Below are 27,803 nucleotides of genomic sequence, written 5' to 3'. Positions count from 1 at the left end.
CAATCGTCCGCTCCGGGCCCGAAGCTGACAACATCCGCTCCTGGTGACGTAAGGGGGACGAGAGGTGCGTTCATTGGTCGGCCGAGAATCCCTGACACTTCCGGCTGTGGCCATGGTGACCGGGATAGCCAGGTAGGATGGGAAGTGGGGTCCCGCCCCCGCAGAGCCAGGGAAGGCTCCGTGAGGGGACCGGGCAGCGTGGGGCGAGGCGGCCCCTCCCCGCATAGGGGCTGGCTCTGGAGAGCTTCTGCTGCGGCTGGGGACCGGCCCCGCGGCCTGGGGGGCGGGGCGGAGGATTAACACGTCCGAGGCGGGGAGATGGGGGTTAGCAACGGGGACGTGACAGGTTAACGGGCCAATCCTGTATACGGAGCCATACCCATGGGCAGGCGGCTGCTGCGGCCCTTCTGCCCCTGCCATAGACTGGGGCAGTCCCCAGGACCTCTGTGTGTCTTCCTCCAACAGCCGCATCTCTGGGGAGCCTTGTACAGGGGTCCCACTGGGGTTCATGATGCTGCAGCCTTGTGGGGCTTCGGGCAATGGGATCTTCCAGGAGCTCTCAGCTCTGGTCCTGCAACTGGGCTTGACTGCACCACGAAAGAGCCCAGGCTAGCTCCGGTGCACACGATTCTGTACATTCAGCCCTGAACTTAGTCAAATACCGTAAACTTCCGATAATCCGGCACCTTTAGGACCCAGGGGGTGCCGGATTATCAAATATGCCAGACTATCAGAAGGGGGGGGGACTATGAGGGGTCTGGAGTGGGGTGGGAGGGGATGCCACCCCAGACGACTTATAGCCCCCCCTTACGATAGTCTGGCTCTGCCCCAGGTGTCCCTGATTCAGCTGCTGCTGGTCAGTTTCAGCAGCAGCTGAATCGGGGATGCCTGCAATAGAGCAGCTGGGGTGCTGCCGGGTTGGTCCCGCAGCACCAAGAGGCGGTGCTACAGCACCAACCCAGCAGCACTCCAGCTGCTCTTGGGGACGCCTGGGACAGGACCCGGCAGGACCCCAGCTGCTCTGCCCCAGGAGTCCCCGATTCAGCCGCTGCTGAAACAGATCAGCGACTGATTCCAGGAAGCCCGGGGCAGAGCTGCTCTGTCCGGGGCTTCCTGGAATCAGCTGCTGATCTGTTTCAGCAGCGGCTGACTTGGGGACCCCTGGGGCAGAGCAGCTGGGGTCCTGCCGGGTTGGGCCCACAGCGCGGAGGGGCAGCGCTACGAGACCAACCGGGTAGCACCCCAGCTGCTCTGCTCCCGGCTTCCCCGATTCAGCTGCTGGTCAGTTTCAGCAGCAGCTGAATGGGGGAAGCCTGTCCGGCTGCCCCAGCACTTCCGGGTTCCTGATGGTGCCAGACCATCAGGAGTCCCGGAGCATTGGATGCCGGACTAATGGAGTTTTACTGTATCTATTAATAGGTAGCTGTTAATACTTTTATATTAGATAATGGGAGGAGGAACACTTTTACCTCTAGGTTAACCAATTCATGTCCATCCTGAGTCAGTAGTAATGGCCAAAAGTAATTACTGTCTGATGTCTGTTCAATAGTGTATAAGAATTAGAGATGCATCTCAAACCAGATCTACATTAGAAATGTCAGTTTGAGAGGATGGTTGTTTGCATTTGGATTGTGTTGACTTTTGTATGCTGGCAAAATTGCTAGGGTCAATGCAATTATATCAACACAAAAATGCATTTACATGTATAGTTTATTTCACTTGGGGAACAAACTAAGCTATTGCAGTAAAAACACTCTTTTGACAGTGAAAGTGGTGTTCACACTAGTGTGGTTTGCTAGTAAAGCTATACTGGAAAACTTTTCTCATATAGGCCTGGTCTATGTGTAGATCCTAGTGCAGGGCTACTTAACACACATGCCTGTGGGCTGCAGCCCATGGTGTGGTTTGGGTTTACGCAGGGCTCAACACGGGGCCCACAGGTGAGATCCTTTGAACATGGCTGCCACTGGGAACATGCTTTGCAACGGCGAGGCATCTCCCAGTTGGGGTGAGCACTGAAAAACGCAAGTGGACAGGCTGGCTGGAACAGATGCGTACCGGGTGTTGGCATTTCTAGCCCCAATTGAGGAGGTGCCGAGAGCACCGTGGCATTGTGGGAAGTGCTGGCTGCTTAGTCTTGTGGGCATCTGACCTACTGTCTCCATGCTGCTACAATGAATACAAGCCTGATGTGAAACAGCTGGTGAAAAGTTTGCAGACACAATCTTCACATTGATTGTACTTATACTTAAGTAAATTCCAGTACTGTATTGGCAGTTTTTATTTGATTTGTTAAAATTGTGAAGTCATAACAAAAAAGTAGTCACTATAATGGTCTTTTGTTGATAAGCGTTTTAGTAGTTAAATTCCTGGACTGTCATTGCTCATTAAAAGTGCTGTCATATGTGTGAAAATTGGGTAAATATTGCACTTTATTTATATCAGCAGAACTGACTTAATTGTGGTCTGCATATTGTGTAGTCTTGCCTTAATTTCTGTATTCATGCCTGTCAGTGTAAAAGAAGCTGTTCGCATATATTTGCATATATATGTAACTGCACATAAGTTGCGGCCCTTAACATATGCTGTAAGTATTATTGTGGCCCTTGGGGTTTCCAGAGTTGAGTACAGCCACTCCCCGAGTTACGACCACCTCCGCTTATGACCATCTGCACTTACGACCAAAATGGTCGTAAATGCGGATCCGAGTTAGGAACGGCGATCTGCGCTTACGAACAGCGCGGTCACCATGTAACTCTATGGGATCCGAGTTATAAACACTTCGAGTTACGTACCAAGTGTTGGTCCGTAACTTGTTTGTAACTCAGGGAGTGGCTGTGGCCTTGTCCTAGTGGATATCTGTCAGCATCAGAAAATCACAGTTGGCACCTTTGTTGGTAGTGTCAGCAAAGAGGATATGAAGAGAATGAGTTTTACAAACTGAACTACCCATAGGTGTGGTCCATAGCGGTCAGGAAGGTGGGTAAGACAGTTGTAAGGAGAGAAGGACATTGCCTCGCTGCTGTCCAGCAGTGAGTCTGTGAATAAAAAAGGTAAGTCCCGTCTTAAACCAATACCTTTCACTGCAATTATACTATTTATAAATTAAAGAAAACCAGGGAGGAAGGTGAAATGGGATATAGGTTAATTTCCCCAAAATGTTTCAGACAGTGTTTGGTCTGATAGGATAATTTTTAAAAGCTTCAGAAGGGTAGCTGCGTTAGTCTGTAACTGGAAAAACTTAAAAAACAAAGAATAGTCCAGCAGCACCTTAGACTTAGAGACTAACAAAACATGTAGATGGTATCTTTCGTGGGCACAACCCACTTCTTCAGATGGAGTTATTTAGAAACTGGATCTTTAATAAATAGTGGGTGGAGGGGAGAGAAGGAAAAAGAAGGGGGAAGGGAGAAAAAGAATAGTCAATTAGAGCTGTGGTCTTCAATCTTTAAAGCATGAGATTACTTTTTTAATTTAAATGCAATCCAGAATCCTCCTCAAACCTAAACACCCTTGCCCTGCTTCCTTCCTGCCCCTCCTCCAAGGCCCAGCCCCTGCTCACTCCATCCTCCCTCCCTCATCCTCACTCACTTTTATCAGGTTAGGGGCAGAAGGTTGCGGTGCAGAGGAGGGGGCTGCAGACTTTGATCTTGGGCTAAAGGCTTTGAATTGTGGGAGGGATTCTGAGCTGAGGTATAGGAGGGAGTTGAGGGTGCTGGCTCTAGCAGTGAGTTTGGGTGCAGGGTGACTCGGGTGGGGCAGGGATCTGAGGTACAGGAGGGAGTTTGGGTACACAGGGATTCAGGGCTAGGGCAGGGCTTTGGGGTTCAAGAGAGGTTCAGGACTGCGGCTGGGGTTTGGAATGCAGGCTCCAGGTGGGTACCTCTTACTACAGGTGACTTCTGAGTGGTGGTGCAGAGGACTAAGGCAGGCTTACCCCTACTCTGGTCCTGTACCATTCCCAAAAGCAGCCAGCAAACTCTCTCCGTCCCTCTCCCCCCTCTGCTCTGTGGAGATGGGGTACAGGGTGGGGGGAGAGGCACCCTGACATCAGCACCCCCTCCTCTTCTTCCCATGCCCTGCACAGCAAGCAAGAGGCTCCCAGAATTGGTGGGGCAGCTCCAAGGCAAAGGACAGGAGCAGTATAGCAGTGCTAAGAGGGGCAGATGAAGAGCCAACATTTGACAGCCTCCCTGCAAAACCTGTCAGGATCACCTGTCAAAGGCTCCAAGATCTACCAGTAGATCCGGATCTACTGGTTGGTGACCACTGAATTAGAGTGGCCATGAAGCGGATAGAGAAGGTACTAAGTGTTCTTAAGTGCCCATTGTTTGTTTGTTATGTCATTAGGATGTGGGATGTAGTGAACCATCCACCCAATGTCTTTGTTCATACCTCTGTTGAAGGAATCAAACTTATAAATGAAGTTGAGCTCTGAGGCCTCCCTGTGGAGTTGGCATGTGAAATTGGCCTGAAACAATACAGTGACATTGAGATCCTTTACAACTATTCATTGTATTTTAAGTTTTTCCAGAATAATTTTCAGTAAGAGATTCTTCTTGGCTTCTGAATCTTTTTTTTTTCTGTGTCAGTGTTTTAGCTTGTGCAGTTCCACAAGCGCCTCAGCAGAGGACTTAAAAAAGGGGATATAGAAATAAAGTTATATGATCAAATGTAGGAGGCTTTAAAAATGGTGTGATTAAAAATGATCTGTCCTGAATAGGGATGTAAGAGGTTAACTGATAAGCATCAGCTTATCGGTATCTGTTACCAGTTAAACCCTACCCTGCAGGTACCTGCTGGCTCTGCTCCTGGGGAGCCAGCTGCTGCCCCTCACTGCAAGCTTTTAAGGCAGTGGTTCCAACCATTTTACACCCAAGATCACTTTTTAAATCTCAGAACAAGCAAAGATCTACCACCCCATCCTTTCCCCAAGACCCCACCCCTTCCTTGAAGCCCTGCCCTCTCTATTCTCCTCCTCTCCATCACTTGCTATCCCCAGCCCTTATACACTCTACACTGTCACTTTTTTCCCAATTCTTATGTGGGAAGAGGTTTTTCCAACATTTGGCCTGTCTAGACTGGACCAAATGTTAGAAAAAACCCTTCTTTTGGAATCCCCCTTATTCATCATGGAACAAGGAATATAGGGGTTACTGAAAGAGCATGTTTGCTCTTCCACTAAAAAAAGCAGACGAACAAATGCATCCCAGGACGCGGAAGAGTTTTTCCAGGATCTCTCTGGAATCCTGGAAAAACTCCTGCAGTCTAGCCGTACCCTCATTGGGTTGAGACAGGGGCTGTGTCTAGACTGGCCAGTTTTTCTGGAAAATCAGCCACTTTTCCGGGAAAAACTTGCCAGCTGTCTACACTGGCCGCTTGAATTTCCGCAAAAGCACTGACGATCTCATGTAAGATTGTCAGTGTTCTTGTGGAAATACTAAGCTGCTCCTGTTTGGGCAAAAGTCCTTTTGCGCAAAACTTTGGCGCAAAAGGGCCAGTGTAGACAGCTCAGATTTGTTTTGCGCAAAAAAGCCCCGATTGCGAAAATGGCGATCGGGGCTTTTTTGCGGAAAAGCATCCGTGCCAATCTAGACGCTCTGTTCTGAAAATGCTTTAAAAGCATTTGCGGAAAATCATGCCAGTCTAGACGTAGCCAGGATGTGTGGGCTCTGAGGTGGGAATGAGGGATTTGGGTGTGGGAGAGAGGTGCAAGCTCTGGGAGGAAATCTGGATGCAGGAGGAGGTGGAGAAGTGGATGCTGGCTCGGGGAGGGGGCTTCAGGCTGGGGAGTGCTGGGGTCAGATGGGGTTGTACTAAGCAACAGGCTTGTGGCTGTGAGGGTGCAGGAATTTGGGTTGGGGTATGTGAGGGGCTCAGGGCAGGGGGTCCAGTGTATGATAGGCTCAGATCTAGGGTCTGGGAGGGTGCAGGAGTGTTATAATGCTGCGGCCAGATGGGGGCTTGGCCCCAATGGGGGAGGATTCATTTTTAAATAAAATACTGTCAAACACAAAAAGTTTCTGCTTTGTCTGTCTTTATGAGAAGGGAAGTGAACCTATTTTGAGTCAGGGGGTCACTGACCCACAGAAAAGTCAGTTGGGGCCACACAAGGGAGATGAAAAAAAAAACACACAAAAAAACCCCTTCCTTCCAACCCCCCCCCCCCCAAGCCTCACTAATGTGGCCCCAACTGTGCTGGTGGAAGCAGGGGACATGATACTGGGGAAGGGTGCCAATGGGTGCTGGGGCAGGGAACAGAGTGGGGTGCCAATGGGGTGGGGGCAGGGTTCTGCAGCAGGGGAGAAGGGACAGGGTTCTGCAGCAGGGAACAGGGTACTAGTGGGAGCAGGGAACAAGGTGCTGAGGTGGGGGCAGGATTCTGCAGCAGAGGACAGGGTGCCAGTGGGGGACAGGAGAGAGGGGACAGGGTGCCGGGGGGAAGGGACAGAGTTTTGCAGCAGGGGAGAGGGTGCCAGTGGGGGCAGGGAGTTCCCTGCACTAACCTCCTCCCAGGACTCTTCCCCGCCTCCCCCCAAAGGAGGGAAGCCCCCGCACGTGCCTCCTCCAGGGCCAATTCCTCTTCCTGAAGAGGAGGAAAGCCCTGGTGCGCGCCTCTTCTGGGGACCCCCCACCCTGCAAGTTCTGGCATGCCACAGAGGGTGCCTGAGGGAGAGGAGCAGCCAGCACACGTCCGGAATCCCCAGAAGTGGCGTGCAGCTGCAGGACTTCCGTCCACCCCGAGGAAGCCAGCACTACCTCCATTTTCGCTGGAGGTAGGCATTGGGCTTCTGGGGGGTGGGGAGAAATGGGGGGGCCCCTGAACGTCTCACGATCGACTGGTTGAGCCCTTGTGATCGACCAGTTGATCACAATTGACCAGTTGGTGACCATGGGTATAAGGCTTATATTGCAGAGCTCAAAGCATGGGGCTGCAGTTGGCTCCCAAGGAGCGGCGTCAGGAGCCGACACATGCTAGGACCTTGCCTGCTCCATTTCAGAGTCTGCAGCACAGGGCAGTCAGCTCTCTATCCAAAACCAACCAGTTAACCATGTAACCACTAGGATTTTGAATGGTTACTGGTTTTGGAGCTTTTTTGCATCCCTAATCCTGAACTCCTGGTGCTCCTGATAGTGCTGAAAACATTCATGTTTTCCCCTCTTTGTCTCACGTGGAGATCGCTATATTGTATAATGATGACATGTCAAATCATACCCAACTCAGTGAGTTCTGTGGAATGGCCACTGATTGCCAACTTAGAAGTTTTAGTGGTAGCTGATTATCTCTGAATAGTTTCCACATTATTTTCAGTTCATAGATTCCTTTGGAACAAATAGTACTATGAGTCTAAACTACTGTTTTTCAATAATTTTCTGTAATTGTTTATGTGTGTAGGAGTGCTTTGCTGTCCCTCTCCATAAGACCCAGAGGAGGGAGTTCATGCCTGTTCAATCTCTAGTCACTAGTAGGAATGTTAAAATGTGTTTAATTATGTAACTGCTGAATATTTCAGCGGTTACACAGTTACAGGGGATTGGAGGCAGGAGGAACTTGTGCTGGCTGGCTCCTCCCCCCCAACACTGCTGCCTCTGTCCATGCTCATCGGTTAACAGTGTAAACAGTTATACTTTCACATCCCTAGTCCCTACCATGGCAAGAATTAGCTGTTTCTAAGGCTAGTATTGCCAGGTATCTGGTATTCACCTGGACAGTTCAGTATTTTTGTCTTCTGTCTGTTAAAAAACATTCAGAAAATACCGGACACCTAAAATGCCTGTTATTTTCTGAATTTTCCTGGCCAAGAGGTGAAAATCCCAGGTGCTTACCAGGTTCTGCAGGGGAGCTATCCGGCCTGGGGCAGGGAGACAAGATGGCAGGCGGCCGCTGGCAGCCTGTTAGGGCCAAAAAGCCTCAAAAGCGTTTCTTAAAGGGGCCACGCTGGTTTTTAATTATTTTTTTTTTGCTTAACAACTCTCGGGGTCCTTTTTTATTTTTTCTTTCCTCAACAACTTTGGTCTCCTTTTTTCTCATCAGAATTTTTTCCCTGGTGGGTTTTTTTTTGGGGGTGTGGGGAGGGGTGTTCAGTAGTTTTGGTTAAACCATCTGGCAACCTTATCTAAGGCCCTCGCCCTCTATGCAGGGCCTGAGCACCAAATAGTCTAGGGCAGTGTTTCTTAAACTGTGTTCCATGGCACATCGGAGTGGAGAAAAAAAAAGAGTTCAAAATGGCCACCCTTAAAGAGGCAGAAGACTTTTTTTTCTCAGTAACTTCCTCCCCAACCCTTCCCCCCCACACATAAAAAATCCTTGGTGTTCCTCATTTAAAAAAAAATATTGTTTGGTGTTCCTCGGTCTTATAAAGTTTAAGAAACACTGGTCTAGGGGCTAAACAATCAGATGTCTATGTCTGCCTGAGCCACAACAAATGCAGAACTCTTGCCTAAAGTGGAGAAGCAGCCACCCCAGAGGTGAGATAGGTAGGGAGACTCAACCCCATTCTACTCCACCGGATCCCAGCCCAGGGCCCTAGCAATGGAGGTGATTTCCACCACTGAGTTAAGGTGGATCCAGCCAAACACTGACTTGGATTCAGGCAACAGCACAATTGGACTATCAGCTGGTATTCCTGGGCTACTTCTTAAGCTCCTCTCATAGTATATGTATTGTTTGGGATTGTCCTCCATCTCCCCAGGGTACACTGCTAACTGCAATTCTGGCAGCTCTGTGTAAGGTCCTTGGCACTGTAGAGTTCTCGGCAGGAGGCATCTGCTGCTCCAGCCCAACTAAGCTGCAGGGCCCACCTTTTATACTACTTGTTCTGCCCATGTGCTTCTGGTGGGGGCAGAGATGGGTGTCCTGGCTCCACCCATCAAAGGACAGGCAGGGATTCCTCCCTGCCAGCCTCAGAGGGAGGCCATGTCCACTTGCTACAACATGAATTCAGTCACGTCACTGTTAAACCTCTTTTTTTTCTGATCAGTTTCTGAATTGGAACTCATACTTTAATTTGCAGAGAACTCTCATGTGGGTACAAGGAAGTTCTCAGTTTGTTACAAACTAGGGATGTTAGAGTGTAACAGACAAACCATTTAACCAATAAGCAACTCAGCCAGCTCCTGAGGAGAGAGCTTCGCTGTAGCAATGGAGCGAAGCCATCTCCCCCGGAGCGGAGCCAGCAGGGGCTGGCGGCCCTGCTTCCAGGGAGGCTTTGTTGCGGGTTCTGTAGTTTTAAGCTTTATACTGTAGTGCCTACAGCATGTAATTGTTTGAGATTTTCAGTAGGGATGTAATAGTGGAGTCAATTAACTGAGAAGCCAAAGCTTGTAAGTTAATGCAATAGACTACACGCATTTCGCCCCTTGCCTTGCCAGTAAATTTTTTAGCAGGCTGGCCAGCAGCCCATTTCAGTCCTGGCTTGCAATGGGTCCGGGACCTACCCTTGCTGTGGCTCTGCATTTAAAGTGTATTAGAAGCTTGGTGGGCAGGCAGTCCGGCTCAGTTCCAGCTCGCCCTCGGTCAGGGAGCTCAGACCCCCCGCCCTCCAGACAGGGCTGCTGCCACCCCACACTGCTGCCTCTTTATTAGAGGCAGCAGCACAGGGTAACAAGCAGCTGATCCACAAGGGGAGCTGTTTTTTAAACCGGCTCCCCTCACGGACCAGCTCCCTCCTGGCACCCTGCACTGCTGCATCTGATACAGAGGCACAGCGCGGAGTGGCAGAGGGCTCCTCAGGAGTGAGGCCAGAGCGATGGCTGCTGGCCCTGCCACTGGGGACTACAGAATAGTCAACTAATCAATAAGAATTCACGAGGTTACTCAACTATTCAATTAACTGTTTTTAACATCCCTAATTTTCACTGGTTACACGGTTACCTAGTTAACCAACTGTTAACATTCCTATTACCATCTAAAAATTGCTGTTCATTTTTTATGAGCTCATTGTAACAGTTTAATAAGTGACGTTTCCACCTATTTTTTTTTTTAGTCTTAGGTGTGAGATTTTTTCATCTCCAAAATGATTCGCTCAGTAGATTAACCGATATAAAACATAAACAGCTCTTGGCCAAGCACTTCAGACATTGGGGCATCTCAAGGATGGAGAGAAAGGAGGGGTTTGTTTTTTAAATATGGTGTGATCCAGTTTCAGCCTCTCTACTCCACTGGAGAATGGGACTGCATTTGGAACATGCTCCTTCTGCTCTGCAGAGATCTCTGCTGATTCATGAGTCTTTCCTTGCCCCTGCAAAGTACATAAAATTGAATTATTCTTCCTGGTACCTATTTACTTCAGTTGCATCAATACCAGCTTAAAAAACTCAGCTGCTCTCTCTTCCTAGGTTTTTCTGTTTGATTATTTTTTCCTAATTCTTCTCTGTATCTATATAAGCAGGGTCTTAAATGACCCTCACTTCTCCAAGGTCACAGTCAGTGTTCCTGAGGTCAGTTGCTAGAGGCTGTTCTTGGTCATTCCTGTCAGTGATAGAGTGAGAGCTTGGCCCCCTGCCACTTCCCAATTTAGATCTGTCTGCCCCCTTTCAGCAGACCAGAGGGAGACACTATTGCAGGGAGCCACTACTGGCGAGGGAGCTCTTCTCAAAGGTAAGAGATTGTACTTTCTTCTGACCAAAGACAGTAGCTGTCGCAGTACAGGGCTGCACTTCATCCAGCACAGCCGCCACTCTACAACAGGGCTCTTCTGTCTCTCTCTCTCTTTTTTTTTTTTTTTTAAGCGAGACCCTTTGCTTTCTAAAAATACCCTCCCAGTTGCTACCATGTGTCACATAAAGGACAATGTGATTCTGGGAGGCTAGAGTTAAACAGTTCTTCCCCGTATAACTGTCTTGGGTTTGCAGTTTCTCATTGAACCCGTTGGTACTTTAACTTGTCTCTGCTGCTTCAGGGCTTTCTTGTACTTGATAGTCAAGCCCTTTACTCCTGACTTTTAAGGGCTTCTCATACCTTGTTGTTGTTGTTTAGCTTTGAGGAGGAAAAAATATTTGCATGTGTGGATGTGATCTGTTTTATACTGTTTAGTCTTTTTGACAAGTTCCCAATATTTTGTGTTTGTTTATATTTGTTACCGATTTGTCCTCCCCTGCAATGTGGGGATTTGTGACCTTACTGAGCTTGGAGTCCCCTATTCTCCAGATAATTTGGTGTCATCTTAAACTTTCTTTCTAGCTGGCAGGAAAAGGTAGTGGTTCCCTGCTTTTCGGATATGAATAGCCAAGTCTTGGAACGGTAATGGTGGGATCTTGAACTTTGAAGCTGGAAGTCTGGGGGATGCCCATTGCATCTTAAATTAACCAGCAGGGTTGATATATGGGTCACCTCCTCGTATGTCTTCCTGAGATCCCTTTAGCTACTCTGAAATTTCATCAGGCTTTAGGCCTTCTGACCTTCTTCCACCAGCCTTTTGAGTATTACAGCTTGACATTTTCTGGCTGTGGATAACGTCCTTGTTGATTCCTGGTCTGTGTTCCTTCCCCAGCTCACAGTTACCCTTTCCATCAACCCCTCCACCAAGTAAACCTAAAGAAAAAGGATCAAGGCATATTCTGATACCCTGTGGTGCCAGCAAAGGTGCTGTGCTCTGTGAACATGATAGGGACCTGCTTATTAAATGAGAGCACACACTAGCGAATTCCTTAGTTTCTTGGATGTCCATTGGAGCCTGGATCTGCCTCTACACTATCAGTCAAGCACTATCTGTACCTAAACTCTCACAGCAGATTATTGTGGGGAGACGGGACACAACAACTAAGGGCTAAATGTATCTCCTATTAAAAGGGAGAATTCTATTGATTTTAATAGGAGCTGCAGTAGAGTCCAAGGGGAGAGAGATTCTTGCCTTTCATGAACCACTGAAATCCTTTCCCATGAGGAAGTTAGTCTAAGTGGCAGCGAGTGGGAGCTACTTCCGTCCATCCCTTTTAGAGTCCAAGCAGGATCCAGGTTCCCTCTGATACTCCACAGTATGTGCTATTCCATATATTGACCAGAAAGCAAAGGAGGATAGGGTTTTGTAGTCAAGCTGTGACTAGACACTGAAACCCACCTTGGGGTATCCAACCCCACATGGCCAGGAAAGTAGCTGTTCTCTCCTTGAATCAATCCTAAGATGTCCCAAATGGTGGGCCATCAGACCATGCATACTGTCCCTATTTCCATAAGTAATTTCCTGGGCAATTCCTTAATGGTTTTAAATTCCACTGGCGGTGTTGATCCGTGGTGATGTTCTTGATTGAATGCAGGACCTTTGCTCTCCCCGTAGAAAAATAGACTGTAGAACGGAGAATGGAATACAGTAACCTGGTGCCGTGTTTACATGGGGCAAACTGTCCTCCAGCACCAAGAGACCCAGAGTGGACTAAGGTATTTTCTCAGTTGACCATGGAATCCGAGACGGTTGTTCCTTGGGCGCAGATGGTTACAAGATGGTTTGTAGTTGTTGTTTTTTTACTTACCTTTTTTTTTGTTGGTGCTGTCTTTTGCTTTAATTGGATTCTCAAAAACCACAAGTGAAGAAAACAGCAAATTTATGGAAGCCACAAATATATATTTCACCTTCTGCAAAGCCTTTTTATCTCAAGTAACATAACTGTGAGGAATGGAGATAGTTGCTGGTACCCTTGTTATGGTTTTTTTCATCCTCTTGTCTGGCTAATCCTTTCAGTGTTTGCCACTGCTGCAACTCTTATGCCAGAGTGAAGCTTTCCTAAGTGCTGGAGTATTCCAGCACTGTCAATGAGATGTACTTGATACATAATGGAGCAAAGAAAGGGTTTAAAGTGTATTTATGAGCATAAACAAAAGCCTGTATAAACATGACTCATTGGCATTCCAGTTCCCTATTTACTGTTTCTGTGATTTCCATATTAAGCTGTTCAGTTTTATAAGTCGCAATAATGGGTGGGGTCTTTTTACCTGTAAGTTGATCTTGAAATTGGATCAGAGCTTTGCGATCTAGATCTGAGGTACTCTAGCAATTCTTTCCCCATGCTTATGTCTCTCCAAGACTAGTAAGGTATGTTGTCCCTGATCTCTTTCCTGAGGTTTCAAGCCTGACTGAGTAGAGGCTTTCTTTATCCTGGGACTCTTGTTTTTAGAATTCCATTCCCGTTCCATCCTTAGGAGTCAGCTGGTAAGGTTGCTGTTCAGATAAGTATCTTTGATGATTGGTATTTCCCCTCCCCCCATATCACCTGCTCCTGCCTCCTTTTCCCCTCGCTCCCCGTTGTGGGCAGGAGAGTTATCCAGCAATTAGAACATTAGACCAGAAGTTGTAAAATCAAAGTCCTGTTGCTGGTTGTTCAGCTGGTGTAATCTTATCTGGAGGTGGTGATTAGGTCAGTTGTATAGTTTTCCCATGTATAAGGTGGAAATAATAGAAAAAGGGAAACAAAAATGCTTGTCAGTTTAAAAAAAAAAAGGCTTCCAGATGAGGGAATTAAAAACACAGAACTTCCTAGTTTAGAAAGGTGAATAAGAAGTGATATGATAGAAGGGTATAAAAGTGTGGTGCACGGAAAAGGTGTGCCATTTACCCCTTTTCTGAATGCAAAAACAAGGGGATGCTCAATGAAATTAAAAAGCAACCATTTTTGGTCCGTAAACCAGATGACTGATTTTTTGGAGAACAACCTGGTGAAGTAGTAATTCTAATCAGTGTGAACTTGAACTGTGCCGGTTAACTAGAGATAACATGTGAGAATGATCCATATTCTGTAGTAAAGTTTGGTTAGGAAAGTTGTTTGGAAAAAAGTCCTTCTCCATGGTTGTTGTAAAACATATTAAAAAGTGGTTAAGGGCCAGATTTTCAGAATAGCTCTGTTCCTTTATAGGCACCTTAATGAAGAGGCCAACTCCCAGTGAAAAAAGCTTAGATGCCTAAATGGGAGCTGAATGTGTACCCTGTAATATGTGTTCCAAATAAAGGATCAATGCCAGGACTGTTGCCTTCACAGTTTTGCTCTCAGATTCTAGCTCATTACCTCACCCAAATATGGCTGCAGGTGGCCACTTGAAGATTTTTTGCAGCCTCAACTTTCTGGGAAGTGATGGGGGAGGGAGGGGACAAAGCAGAAGCCTCTTCCCTGGTGCTGTCAGCAGTAATTGTTCCCTGACCCCTTCTGGAGACATAACAGCTGGCGAAGCAGGCAGCCTTCCCAGGGGCAGTGGGGTTAGGCTTCAGCCCTGGGAGGGCAGATGGCAAGCTCTATCCATGGAGCGTCAGGCTCTGTTCCCTGCGCAGTGGCAGACTCTGTTCACAAGGTCATCACACACCCTATCATCCCTGGCCTCACTGTCTCCTTATCCATCTCCCCATCCAGGGCTTAATTTGTCCCCAGGCTTGCCAAGGCTGAGTAAGTCTGCTGTGAAAGTTACATGTGTATGTTTGTTAATGTCACTTTTCACAGCAGATTTAGTATCTCACAAGACCAAAAAAACCCAACCCTAAAAACAAAAGAAAAAAGACAAGAACAAACAAAGCACCTTACTTGTGTTTCTGTTCTCTTTAGGTCCAGTAAAGCAGTGGTTCTCAACAAGGGGCACACACCCCCCTAAGCATAGACAGAGGTCTTTCAGGGGGCACATCAACTCCTCTAGATATTTGCATAGGTTTACAATAGGCTACATAAAAGCAGTAGCAAAGTCAGTACAAACTAACATTTTTATACAGACAGAATAAGAAAGTCAGCAGTTTTGAATAAGTGTGCAGTAACATTTGTATTTTTACGTCTGATTTTGATGCAAGTCATTTTGAGACAAAACTTGGGGTAGGCAAGACAAATCAGACTCCTGAAAGGGGTACTGTAGTCTGGAAAAGTTGAGAACCACTGAGTGAAGGACAGAGACAACTGTACATTATTTTTATTATTGAGTCTGGGAGGGGGGGAGCTGCATACATAAATTATAATGATTTGGACGTGTATATGCATATTTATTTATTTTTCCTAAAGTTAATTAAGTATTTTAGAAAAAATTGTCAGAGCAGCCAGCAGCTCTTGGACCTCCCATCTGACCAGGTGGATTTGCTTATAGCAACCTGGAATAATGTATAGGCACTCTTATGGTCAGCATTTCAATACGGTGGAGATGGATGCTATAGAAAAATCTTAAGATGTTTTTATAGCACCATAGATGTGCAGAAATTTCTCAACCGCAAAGAGCATTTGGTCCAACCATGGCAGGCACAAGAAAACAAATGCAGCAAGTGAAAAAAATGTATTTAAGAGAAGGAGGCAGTTGATCTCTCAGCCTAACTTGGTAACATGGCACCTTATAATATCCAAAAACCAAGTGTCCTGTTGAGATGCTGAAACTGGCATTTAAGTGCTTAAAATGGACTTTTACATGATGCTCCCACTTTGTGCAGGATTTGAACATTCCCCTGAATGTGTCCACATGAAAACTGGGTCCTGTGTGCCGGAGAGGGGCCAGGGTGGTGGGCAGAGAATAGATAAGCGTGTGTTAGCTTCTTAATCTGATCAATGTCCTAAAGAGGGAAAGGGTCACCAACCGGTGTCAAGCTCTTCCTAGCTTTACTGGCTGTGAAATGCTTGTTTGCTTTAATTTTGTCACTATAGGAAGAACATTCACAAAGGGAAGCTCATGGATCTCACCTTCACAGCCATTGTCCCACTGCTTCTCGGCAGCCTGGGGATCTTCGCCCTTTTCAGGCTGCTGCAGCGAATGCGGATGCAGGCCTACCTCCAGGATGCAGTGGTGGTGATCACGGGAGCTACCTCTGGCCTGGGGAAAGGTGGGTTTCCAAGCACACTAAGAAGTGACAGGAGAATGGGAATGTAGGGTGCAGAGGGGTGTGAATGAAAAGCTGTTTGTTCAGAGTCACACCCTTGTAAACACGTATCAGCACGGAGCAGAATGTTTCGTTGCCTTTGCACCTTGGAGAGGGAACAGGAGGAGCAGCACAACCAAACCAGTCTCAGCTACCCAAATGACACACTTCCATGTAGGGCACCACACCTCAGCACTTATTAGAAAAGTCTTTTGGTTTGTTTACATGTAGTTAGAGCTCCTGGAAGTGAATAACTGGTAGCAGACCTGTGCTGTCAGGAGCCTTTGGGTACCTAACATCATGGAAAAGCCAGGGGATCAGAGGGTAACTTCCTACAGATGCATGGAAAATGCAAAAACTCGTGTCAACTTTATAAATGCCATGTACAATAAAACCTGTGTTATCTGGCATGCTCGGGGATTAGGGCGTTCCAGTTATCTAAAAATTCCAGTTATCTGAGGGGCCCATTAACCTAGGAAAAACCCCTGGACAATAACAATAAAACTCACATTTTTAATATTGTTCGATTTGTAGTGTGAGGCAGTTGGTCTCACATTTCTATTTTGAGTTAAAGATGATTAGTACTTCTTAAATAAAAAATTAAGCCAATCATGCTAAACCAAGCCCGGCCTGTGCGCCTGAAGATGTGACAGTATTGTGGCTGGGAGCAATGCTGGTTAACAAAGTTTTCTGGTTAACTGAGTGCCAGATAACAAAGGTTTCACTATATATCTATATGGGCTAGGGATTGTATTCTGGCTTCATAGGAAAGTTATTGGAGTTTTTCTACAGGAACTGAAACAGTGTAATGCAAATCTCTAATTTGGAGACGCCTCACATGCTTTTGGAAACTGCATAGAAAGGTTTGACCTATTTAAAGAGGTCTAGTAAACCAAGTACTGAAAATCCTATCACATAATGCCCCTAATATGGGGGGGAGGCCACTCCCTTCTGATCCAAGAACTTACATGACACTGGGAGGGACAGGCTCTGTGAGAGGTCCTAATATACTTTAAACCAGTGTTTCTTAAACTGTGTTCCGTGGCACACCGATGTGCTGCAGATAACAGAATTCAAAATGGCTGCCCTTAAAGGGGCAGACAACCCTTTTTTTCTCAATGCCTCCCCCCGCCCCCGGACCTTTTTTTGGGGCGGGGGAGGGCCCTCAACATAATCCGTGGTGTTTCTCATAAAAAATTGTTTGGTGTTCCTCAGTCTTAAAAGTTTAAGAAACACTGCTTTAAACCCTGCCAAGGTCTCAGTGTGGTAAGTAAGACGTGTATATTGTTTAAGATTTGTATTCTCTGAAATGCTGCTCTTCTGAATAAATATTTTCTTTATGAAGGCTGACTGGTTCTTAATTAGCTCTGTCATTGTCACAGAGGAGAGGACTGCAGGCCCTGAACTAAAGTCAGGCCTGTGGAAGGGATTACAGAGACTTTCCAGCGAAACTGCAGCTTCAATCACCGGTCTATGGGAAGAGTGTTGTGGGACTGCCTAGAAGCCTGAAACCTAAGTAGGATGACCATAAGGAGGCCACCGAGGACTTAAAGGTGTCAAGAACTGTGACACAGACCATTTCTAAAAGACCTACTGGAGCTAGTGGTCTGGACTCGTCCCCTCTTGTAATTTTTTCCCCACTCTGTTCCTGTCCAGCTATGGGGCATGATTCCATGCATGCTTCTCTCTCCTTGGGTGCGTCTAGACTGGCAAGATTTTGCGCAAAAAGCAGCTGCTTTTGCACAAAAACTTGCCAGCTGTCTACACTGGCCGCTTGAATTTGCGCAAGAGCACTGACTTTGTAATATACAAAATCAGTACTTCTTGCGCAAATACTTTCACACTCCCGCTCGGGAAAAAGCCCTCTTGCACAAGAATATTTGCGCAAGAGGGCCAATGTAGACAGGGAAGAACAGTTTTGCGCAAAAAAGCCCCGATGGCTAAAATGGCGATTGGGGCTTTCTTGCGCAAAATAGTGTCTAGACTGGCCACGGATGCTTTTGCACAAAAACATCCATGCCAATCTAGACGCTCTTTTGCGGAAATACTTTTAACGGAAAAACTTTTCCGTTAAAAGTATTTCCGCAAAATCATGCCAGTCTAGATGCAGCCCTTGAGTGCAAATCCAAAGTGGGCAAATTTTAAGTTCAAATTTTCTACCCCACTGTCAGTTGAAGCAAAGAACTTTACAAAATGCAAAGGTGGTGCATATAAACAGCCATCAAGTATGTTAACTGGTAGCTTTTGTCAGTGGGAGATTTATGCACTGCCTGGGTGGATGTATTCCTCCTTAAAGAAGCTTCTTGGGTTTACACTGCCTTTCTGTTGTCTTATGACTTCTCCTCACATGTACAGCAAGTCAATATATCTGGATGCCATCTCAGCCACTCAGAACTGAAGAGCTGCAAATGTGAGGGGGCAGAGAGGAGTATAATGTTCCATGTTTGGAAGAGAGTGGGAGAAGCAATGTCCTGGGAGTGTCCTTTGAAGTCCAAGTAGTGTATTGCAATTTAAATGCCAGACATTTATTGGGAGTCTGCTTTCCTGCTGTATTGCTTTTCAACTTGTGTGGAGCAAGCTGGGATCTACCTAACCCAAAATGTTTATTCCCTTTAAAATTTTGAAGTTCCACCCGTGATACAATCAGTTTTTCTATCTTATAGACTCTGCTGCATTAAAACCCCAAGCTAATGCCAACTTTTCTCCTGGGGCTATTTATACATTGACGCATCTTAATTCCTCTTGGCTGTGCGTTGTTCCACACCCTTTGACATTGTTCCACACTCTTTGATGTCATTACAAAGCAATCTTGCTTGGAATAATAGTAGCTGGATGGATCAGAATTATCGTTAGGGCCCTACAAAATTCACGGCCATGAAAAACATGTCACGGACTGTGAAATCTAGTCTTTTTTGTGTTCTTAGTAGGGATGTTAACCATCGGTTAATTGAATCATCAATTAACCTCATGAATTCTTATCGGTTAGTTGACTAGTATGTAGTCGCTGGGGCTGGAAGCCAGTGTGCTCTGGCTCCACTCCTGAGGAGACCCCTGCCAATTCACGCTGCTGTCTGCATACCAGAGGCAGCAGCACAGGGTGGCAGTAGCCTTTGTCCAGGGGAGGGTCTGAGCTCCCAGACCCAGCATGAGCTGGAACTGAACCTGGCTGCCTGCGCGCCTGGCTCCTAATACACTTTAAATGCAGAGCCGCAGTGGGGTAGGTCCTGGATCTGGCACGAGCCAGGGCTGAACAGGGCTGCTGGCCAGCCTGCTAAATTTACTAGCAGGTGGCAGGGAGGGGAAATGTTTGCAGTTTATAGCATTAACCTATAAGCTTTTGCTTATTGGATAATCGATCACACTATTACATCCCTAGTTCTTACCCTCTACAGATGACACAGGGGAGACCAATATTTCTCATATTAGGAGTTCTGACCCAAAAGAGTTTCAAGGGGGTCACATTATTTTAGGGAGGCTCACAATGTTGCCAGCCTTATTTCTGTGGTGCCTTCAGATCTGGGTGGCTGGAGAGTGGTAGCTGTTAGTCAGGCACCCATCTCTGAAGGCAGTGCTCTGCCAGCAGCAGCACAGAAGTAAGTATGGCAACACCAGGTTGTATCATCCTCACTTCTACCTTGCTGCCTTAAGAGTTGGCCGGACAGAGAGTGGTAGCTACTGACTGGGCACCCAGCTCTGCAGGTGGCAGCGCAGAAGTAAGAGTGGCAATATCATACTAGGCCAACCTTACTGCTGCCTTCAGGAGCTCGGCTCACAGTCAACAGCTGCCACTCTCCAGCTGCCCATCTCTGAAGGCAGTGCCGTAGCCAGCAGCAGTGCAGAAGGGTAGTAGTACCACAGCCCCCCACAATTACCTTGCAACCCCCACAACTCCTTTATGGATCATGACTCTTAAAATTTAAGTAGCTGAAAAAATGCAATTTATTATTTTTAAAATCCTGGTACCATCAAATTGACCAAAATGGACCATGAATTTGGACTAGGGTCCTAGTTATCTCACTGCAATGGCAGGATGAAGTCTTCCTTCCACTCTACTTGAGTGGGCGCAGTTGGCTAGGAATTATTTTTTCATGGCCCCTGATGTTTCAGATGCCTGAAGAGGCCATGTGTCCACCTGTCATGTCCCTCCTCCCCTTCTCTCGGCATAAGATACTTCTTTCCAGTCCAGATATGTTGAAATATTGGACCTTAACTATAACTTTGCTTTACAGAAAAACTGGTTTAGATCCTTTTTTTGAGCGGTGGTTTCTCCTGCACTGGCACCTAGAAGCTCAGGCCCCAGTGTGCTAGGCACTGTTTATGCACAACAAAAAGATGTGCCCAAAATACCTTACTTTATATTTTAAGATTAGGGAAAACAGGCAGACATGGGGACTGTAAAGTAGTCATTATCAGTGGCCACCACACACCAACTGCCTAACCATTGTTCAGCATTTCTAAATGACCGAGCTTTGTTCTTACTCCAGAGCCTTTCTGCTTGGACTCATGCCTCTGAAGCAACCTAGCTTTTCAGACAGAAGATGAAAAAATAAGACACTACTTTAAAAATAAAAAGCTTTCCTATTAGCAAGGTGGCATAAAGAAAGCGTGTCTTGCTGTAGGCTGGAGATTACAGTGGCGTATTTGTGAGATGGCTTAATCGTATGATCAATATGGCCATCTCCAACCCATGCTAAAGGGATCTTTAGTGCATACATCCAGCTATAAAACAAATATAAGATCTGTTTCTTGCATTAACATGTCTGCTCTTCTTTTATACCCTTCCTCCAAAGAATGTGCAAAAGCTTTCCATGCAGCTGGGTCCAGACTGGTGCTTTGTGGCAGAAATGGTGAGAGACTGCAAGACCTGGTGCAGGAGCTCTCTGCCAAGGCCAACCAATCAAAGAATGTAAGTGGAGGGAGAGAGAGGGCTGTTGTGTCCTGGTGCAGGCACTGCTGTTCATGTCATTACAGGATTTGCAGAATTTCTTGTTGGCTGTGTTGAATGAGAAAGTTGCAATTCTACAATAATCAGCAGATTTTTGCTGCATGTATGGGAGCATAATCTAGTGATGTGTCTTGTCTTGCAGAAAATGCCCATGACTCAACCATCTTAAAAACGATCCATGTTTTAACAAACCAAGTGTGTGCATGCAGGGTGTAGACCAGTATCCCTGGCAGAGTAGCTTAACCGAGTTCAGTTTTGGTTTTGAGCTCTACCTATAAAATAGTTTGGATAAAAGGATAGTATATGGTCACTGAAGGTTCATAGTGGTGCAGGTACAATCCCAGGATGGGCTGAGACTATTGACCATATCAAACTCGTGTTACTACTTTGTTAAATACAATATTAGAGCAAGAGAGATTCCAGGGGGATCGCACTTGTTTACTCCCCGCCTGACAGCTGGTGGTGGGGGCCAGATGACGCACAACACGCTCCAATTATTCTGTCCTGGTTTATTGGTCCACAGAGCGCTGTTACAACTTGGTACAACTTGGACCTGCAAATGAGACTTTAAAGTTGCTTTTTGATCCTCTCCCTCAGCTTGTTCCTTCAACTGCAGAAAAAAACAACCGATGCCCTTAGCTGTACCCTGAGCTAGCTTTTCAACGCCCCTCTCCCAATAGAGCAGAACAAACTCGGGATGTGTGTATGGTACCTCCATGCACTGTGACATTTACTTCCACAACTCTAAGCAGCACAAGAATCTTCTGCTGTGCTCTTGAGCCAGATAATAGTGCCATTTCATGTTTGTAAAGTGTTACCGTAGTTTAATATAGCTCAGATCCCAGAGGATGGGACTGCTTGGAGAACATGGGTAGGAAAGAAGAGTGAATTCTCCACAATGGACTTCCATGGGACAGTCCCTGCTAGGGTATCCACAGGTCGAAAATTAATCTTCCCACCTCTCCATTTCATTACCCTCATTATTTCCAGTGCTGGGAAGACCCAGGGGTGGCCCAGTGAGGAACACAGAGTTCTAAATTGTGGCCAGTGACAGACATTCTTGATACCAATAATAGTCACACCTTAATGTTTCAGGATCAACACCACCCAAGAGAGTCACAATAATAGTGTACATTCATTGTTTCATTTACCAAGCCTCAATCTCAATATCACTGCTCAGTGGATCATTGCATGCTGGGATCCGTAGTCTCTTTAGTCCATACCAATGGAAGTGGCAGTTTGCTTTGTTAACGATTGCAAGCAGCCACTGCAGCCAATGAGTGGACAAAGATTGGGTATTCCTGCCTTCTCAGCTTTGAAGGTACATTGCTCTTCTTTGTGCCTTCTCCCTAAGAAATGGGAGAGAACAGGCAGAATGGCCAGGAGCCCAGAAGAAGCCTTTTGCTAACACGTTGTTTGTTCACAGATGCACAAACCTTGCACTGTGATCTTTGACCTCTCTGATACTAAAATGGTAGTCAGTGCTGCTGAAGAGATCCTGAAGAGCGTGGGTCATGTGGACATACTGATCAACAATGCAGGGATCAGTTACCGAGGCACGATATTGGACACGGGGATGGATGTGGACAAAAAAGTGATGGAAACCAACTACTTTGGTCCTATAGCATTCACAAAAGGTACATGCCGCTTATCCCTTCATGTGTTTGAGCTGGCCTGTTGCTTAGCCGTTTAGTCTGACCCTTGTCCTTACCCCTCCAGCTGTTAAAAGACCTCCTGAACTCTCTGCTCTCTCAACTCTGAGGCCCTTGCAATAGAATAGTTTCTTCCATAATTATTATATACCCGTATCATACCTGTATCCCTAGTGGGCAGCCCTATTTTATTTTTGTTTGATTTGTGTAGATAGCAAATCTGGGAAGTGGTTACCTAGCATGAGTTTAGAAATATTGAAACCAAGAGTAAAAATGCCCCTTTTATCACTTCTGATAGGAGTTTTTCTGCCAAGCCATAGAGGGTTAGAAGAAAGAAAGAAACCTGCCTTATAATGTATCTTTCTCTACACAGAAGTGATTTGCCTCTTCTCCCCTTGTAACACTTCTTTTGCTGGCTGGTGCATCCTGTCACTTCTGCAGTAGAATGTAAACCCCTCCAGTCCTGCCTAAAATTGCCTGGAGTTTAGATGGGCTTAGAAAAGCCTGTGTTCTGTCAACTTTGCTTAGTTGCTTTGACTTAAGTAGAACCTGTTGTATTTTTACCCTTGGTAAGAGTGCGTGGTGTGTGTGTCATAGTAGGGATGTAAAGAACTACTCAACAGGATAGTCAGCTAGTTGCTCCCCCCCGCCCCTTGCTGCCTCATGTAGGGTTAGTACATGAGAGTGTGTGTATAGACTAGTTCATGATGGAAGGTAGCTCTGCTATTGCCATCTCCTGTGGAGCTGGAAGATTCGGGAGGGGGCGGGCGGGGGAGAACCACCAGAGAATGGACCTTGGCATTGCTTAATCTGGGGCCTATAATGTTGCTTTCAGGGCTTGCTGCATAAAGGGTCTTCCAGCATGTGAATACAGTAAATGAGGGGGCTTTCATTTTAATGTGAGCATCCTGTTCACCAGTGTCCCCTTGCCTGTCTCCTAAATTAGATCAGCAGACCTTAGATGACCCCCACTTTCACAGCAGTACTGTTTTTATGAACACTGATTATGGGTAGCACTAACAGCTATTATTGCTCTTCTGAATAAGTCTTCTCTCTCTCTCCCTCTAGCACTTCTGCCCTCCATGATCAAAAGACAACAAGGCCACATTGTGGTGATCAGCAGTGTTCAAGGCAAAATAAGCATTCCTTTCAGATCGGCATGTAAGTAGCTCTATGCAGGATGGGGACTAGGAGTCCAGGGCACTGGAGTGGAGAGCTGAATACTTGGATTCTCTTCCACTCCTCCCATTTTGGAGCAGGCACTATGCATGGAATGCAATGATCTGTGCAAGGTTCTCAATGGGATCTCCACCCTCCGATGCAGTGGTCAGAAGCGTTCAAGCCTCTGTCATAAATTTTAATCTTCATCCACGGAAACTGTGGTCTAAAATTCTCATGGGAGGCCGGCCAGGATTTCCTTTCCCATCCTGAAATCTTCATGGCATTTATCCATGCCAACATCTGGGAACTCCTGCAAATTTTAGTTACTAGGATTTAGTTCCACATTTGTATTGCTGTTTATTTATGCTCTTTTCTGGCTGTTAGGTGACAGTTCTCCTCCCTGGGTGTAAGGATCCTGGGAACAGAGAAGCATATCCTGTTTCTTAAACAGAGTTCAGTAAATTGTATGCTGCCTTTCCAAAAATGCATGAACGGATTAGGTCTTTGGCATGAGCCTGCAGTCAAATTTGGACAAATAAGAGTTAGGCTCAAGATGAGACATCTGTGGAAAAAATTAGTGTAGGAGACCTCAAGGATACAGGGATTTGAAAACAGAATAAGTGTGCTTGGTACATGGGACATTAGAGAGCATTTCAAGCTTAGGATGGACAGGAACAGAGAATAAAGAGGAATGCATAGACAGGTTGTAAGATGAAATGAGTGGAACTATAAAGAGTCTGGCAGGGAAGGAGCTTCCTTGGTACAGAAGAAGAGAGGAAGCCAGTGAAGGGTTTCAAGATGGGTTTGTGAGGTGGTCAGAGCAGCAGAAGAACAAGATGACAATGATGATGTTTTGAATAGATGAGATTGGGGGAGAACAAGATGAGTTGTGGAAGATGACGTAGCTGATAGTCTGCTCCAGGCATGGACCTAGGTTCTGAAAGTCAGGATGGTGAAGGATATGGATTTTAGAGACCACATGGATATGGATTTTTAGCGACAGGACATGAGAACCTGAATGTGGAGCAGAATAGAGAAGATTCTGAATATTTACTCCTGCAGACTCCATGAGGGAGGATTAGGATGTTCCTGCTGGACTAGGAAGAGAGACTTTGAGCAAGAGCTTGATTGAGGTTCGGGGGGGGGAGGGGCAGCATGGAAAAGAGGAGAACAAGTCCTGCCCTAGGCTATATGACTTGTCTCTACTCTCACCTTGCTGTGCAATCAGGTTTTTAAAGAAGCTACTCACTGCTCTACACCTTGTCATAGCAGGCCCTGCTGTCAGACATTATATTCTTGCCCTGCCGCAACCCTGTATTTCCTCAGCTGCTCTTCCATGCAGAACTCTGGCTCTCGAGTCTTATCAAATGAGGCAGCATTGATTGTTCCAGGGCCTTCTGCCCAAGTCTGATATTAAGCCCTGTTTCCTGGCCAGCTTCCAACTTGAGTAATTAGATTTTTGCCTTTTGAAAATGCCTCTAACGTCCATTAAGAGTTGCTGGCCTTCGCGGCTTGTAAGCAAGCGATATAGTGTGGAAGCGTGCTGTGCTCTAGTGACAGAGGGGTTGCAAGTATTAAAAAAAAAAAAAAAAAAACACCTAGCCTGAGTCCTGCTCCTCCTCCCTCTGACTGCATGCCCACGGTGTGTTTTGCAGATGCAGCCTCCAAACATGCCACGCAAGCCTTTTTTGACTGCCTGCGAGCAGAGATGGAACAGTATGAAATCAATGTGACTGTTGTGAGCCCTGGCTATATTCAGACAAATCTTTCTGTCAATGCTGTAACTGCAGATGGATCTCGCTATGGAGGTGAGGATTGGCCTTCTGTGCTCAGTAGAGAAGTGAGCTTGTCTCCTGTAACAAACTACTCTCAACGCCTCCACCCCAGCAATTTGACAGATTGGCCTCAGGAGTTTGCCTCCAAGAATGGCTTTGGGTGTAGGGGGTGTCTCCAAGCCATAGCACAAAAGCTGAGATCACTCACCAAGCAGAAGTTGCTATTTTGGGGTTATGCAGGGATATATGAACTGGCATTTTTAACAAGCCAACTCTGTGGCACGCCACCTGTTTGAAACAAGTGTAATTGACAGTGTTTCTTATAGTAACCATATTGGTCCCAGGATATCAGAGACAAGGTGGATGAGCCAATTTCTTTATTGGACCAACTTCTGCTGATTTAAAAAAAAAAAATCACCTCAACCTTACCTCAAGCAGAAATCTCAGTTTCTTCCCAGGATACAAAGAATATACCACAGAAAAGAGGCAGTTAGTTGAGAGAGAAGGTGGGAAACGAGTTCAGGTTGAGCTCCAGCTGAGCTTTGGGGGATACGGAAACTCTCCTTGTCTCAGCTAGTCATTATGCACTTGGCATTTATGCAGTCAAATGGCAGCAAGTGAAATTTGAGTTTAACATTGGAGCCTCCATTCATAACTGAATTAAAATGTCTAATAATGTGTCTGGTGGGCCATGTGGTTCACTGGCGGAGAAATGGCTTGGGATCTGGGAGGAGTCTGTCTACTCATGCAAACTCAGTGATTGCACTAAACTTGGGTTTCCAACAATTGGTTTAAAAAACAAGATTCTCATTGACACCAAAACACCATCTGAGCTTGGCTTTCCTGGGCAAATAACCCTTCACACATGAGTGCTTACCTGCTGCTGTCCATCCTGATTTGCATTTGCTCTTTACAGTTATGGACAAGAACACCATTGAAGGCAGAACAGCTGCAGAGGTGGCTCAGGTAGTCCTTAATGCAGTGGGGCAGAAGAAGAAAGAGGTGCTGGTAGCTGGCTTAATGCCCTCCCTGGCTGTTTACCTGCGAACTCTGTCCCCCAGACTCTTCTTCACCTTTATGGCATCTAGAGCAAGAAAGGAGAGGAAAGCAAAGGACTCTTAATCAGAGCTCAGCTCCCACGTGTGTTGACTAGGGAAAGGAGACAAACTCGGGCATCTTTACTTCAAGAAACTAACTGAAAAGGTTGCGCCTTACCATTGTGTAAGCTGGAAGTTCTGTGCAGATCATGGGAGGCTCACGGTGCCAGAAAACAATGCCCCACCTTCACCAAGAGAAAGCCCTCTCTGCTACAGGTGAACTGGCTGAAGCTGCAGGGGATGAAACCTGAGAACCATTCCCACTCTCCCCACCCTCATTTTGAGTTATAGTGCTCTCCACTTAGTAGGAACCAGTGTTAGCTGAAGCCAAGCACAGGCCGAGAGATGTTAGTGTTCCCCACATGGTGCTCCCAATGAACTGTAGTCCTCATGTCCGAGTTCTCCAGGAGGCTGCACCTCTTTGATTCCTTGGGTTGGAAGGGTCCCCTGTGCTTTGTACACAGCATCACTTAAGCCAAAACTGTTTGCTGCTGCTTTAAACAACTTAACGCACCTAGGTCTTTTAGGAATGACACTTTGGAAATTTGTACTGGATGGAGCATGACTGACTCATTAAGCCATCTAGGCTCAGATCAGCTTTTGTATTAGCCTTTTCCTAACCTAAAGTATCTTCAGAAAGACAAGCCCCCCACTTCAGTGTTCAGCTTCAGGTCATGTGGCTGCCAGGTAAGCAATGAACGCCTATCAAAGGCAGCTGCAGCAACGTGAACCTTTAACTGCAAAACACTCCAACACCCAGCATTGTTCTGCTCCAGGCCTAGAGCAAGGAATCAGGTGTGATCCCTTTGGTACCAGGCAATAAGTCTTGTGATGAACAAACCTCCAGTTAATGGAGGGAGACCCACCTGGTTTTATTTGTTTTAAAAGCCATTATATATTAATTTTAACCCATCACCATGAAATAGTGGGGAAGCAGTATCCAACTAACCAACTTCAGCATAGATGCTCCAGGGAGAGGACATTGTATCTGTCTCTTCTCTCATTTTCCCTGTGCCTAATAGTGTCTCCCTCACAGATGGGGGCAGAACTGTCATCCTCTCTCCCAACCGCTGGTTACCAATGAGAGTTAGAATCTGTACCCTACAGGGGGATGATATTGCTCAATTTTTCATTTATCTGATCGAACAAGGGGAGCAGATTCACTTAGCTGCCTTATTTTAAAAAATCCCTGATAGCACAATCGATCCAAACCCAGTCCCTGCACTCAGCTACTGTAGTGGGCTCCCTGCTAGCCTGTGTCCTATACTTAGCCTGAATCACCATTGCTGCACACTACCTCTTCGGCATGCGTCCTGCCTGCAAATGTACCTCAAATGAAGGAAATAAAAATTGTACTCTGTGTCCCTTCA

At 46.3% G+C, this 27,803-nt stretch overlaps 1 protein-coding gene across 3 annotated transcripts; it reads left to right on the top strand.

Moving 5' to 3' along the window:
- Positions 1-13: 13 nt before the first annotated feature.
- On the top strand, positions 14-27,803 carry DHRS7B (dehydrogenase/reductase 7B). Of its 3 annotated transcripts, none has more exons than XM_006126617.5 (7): positions 14-132; positions 15,592-15,767; positions 20,594-20,709; positions 22,175-22,385; positions 23,469-23,561; positions 25,217-25,369; positions 26,253-27,803. In XM_006126617.5, exons 1-7 carry the CDS (start codon positions 113-115, stop codon positions 26,456-26,458), a joined length of 975 nt encoding a protein of 324 aa, XP_006126679.2. In that variant the 5' UTR covers positions 14-112; the 3' UTR covers positions 26,459-27,803. The 3 variants fall into 3 exon arrangements, with proteins under 3 accessions (XP_006126679.2, XP_006126680.2, XP_075755825.1); XM_006126618.5 differs by lacking the exon at positions 14-132 and adding an exon at positions 10,459-10,600; XM_075899710.2 differs by lacking the exon at positions 14-132 and adding an exon at positions 12,284-12,441.

This window comes from Pelodiscus sinensis, chromosome 15 (assembly GCF_052426305.1).
Source record: "Pelodiscus sinensis isolate ZL-2025 chromosome 15, ASM5242630v1, whole genome shotgun sequence".
NCBI lineage: Eukaryota > Metazoa > Chordata > Testudines > Trionychidae > Pelodiscus > Pelodiscus sinensis.
Note: the sequence above shows the minus strand (reverse complement) of the source record. Positions and strands in the feature narration are given on the sequence as shown.

What these genes read in the sequence shown, in the direction of transcription:
- DHRS7B (XM_075899710.2), top strand. Translation starts at nt 12,299, where the DNA reads ATGGAATACAGTAACCTGGTGCCGTGTTTACATGGGGCAAACTGTCCT. An exon ending in TACCTCTGGCCTGGGGAAAG is followed by an intron (nt 15,768 to 20,593) that starts GTGGGTTTCCAA and finishes CTTCCTCCAAAG; the next exon opens with AATGTGCAAAAGCTTTCCAT. An exon ending in TCCTATAGCATTCACAAAAG is followed by an intron (nt 22,386 to 23,468) that starts GTACATGCCGCT and finishes CTCTCCCTCTAG; the next exon opens with CACTTCTGCCCTCCATGATC.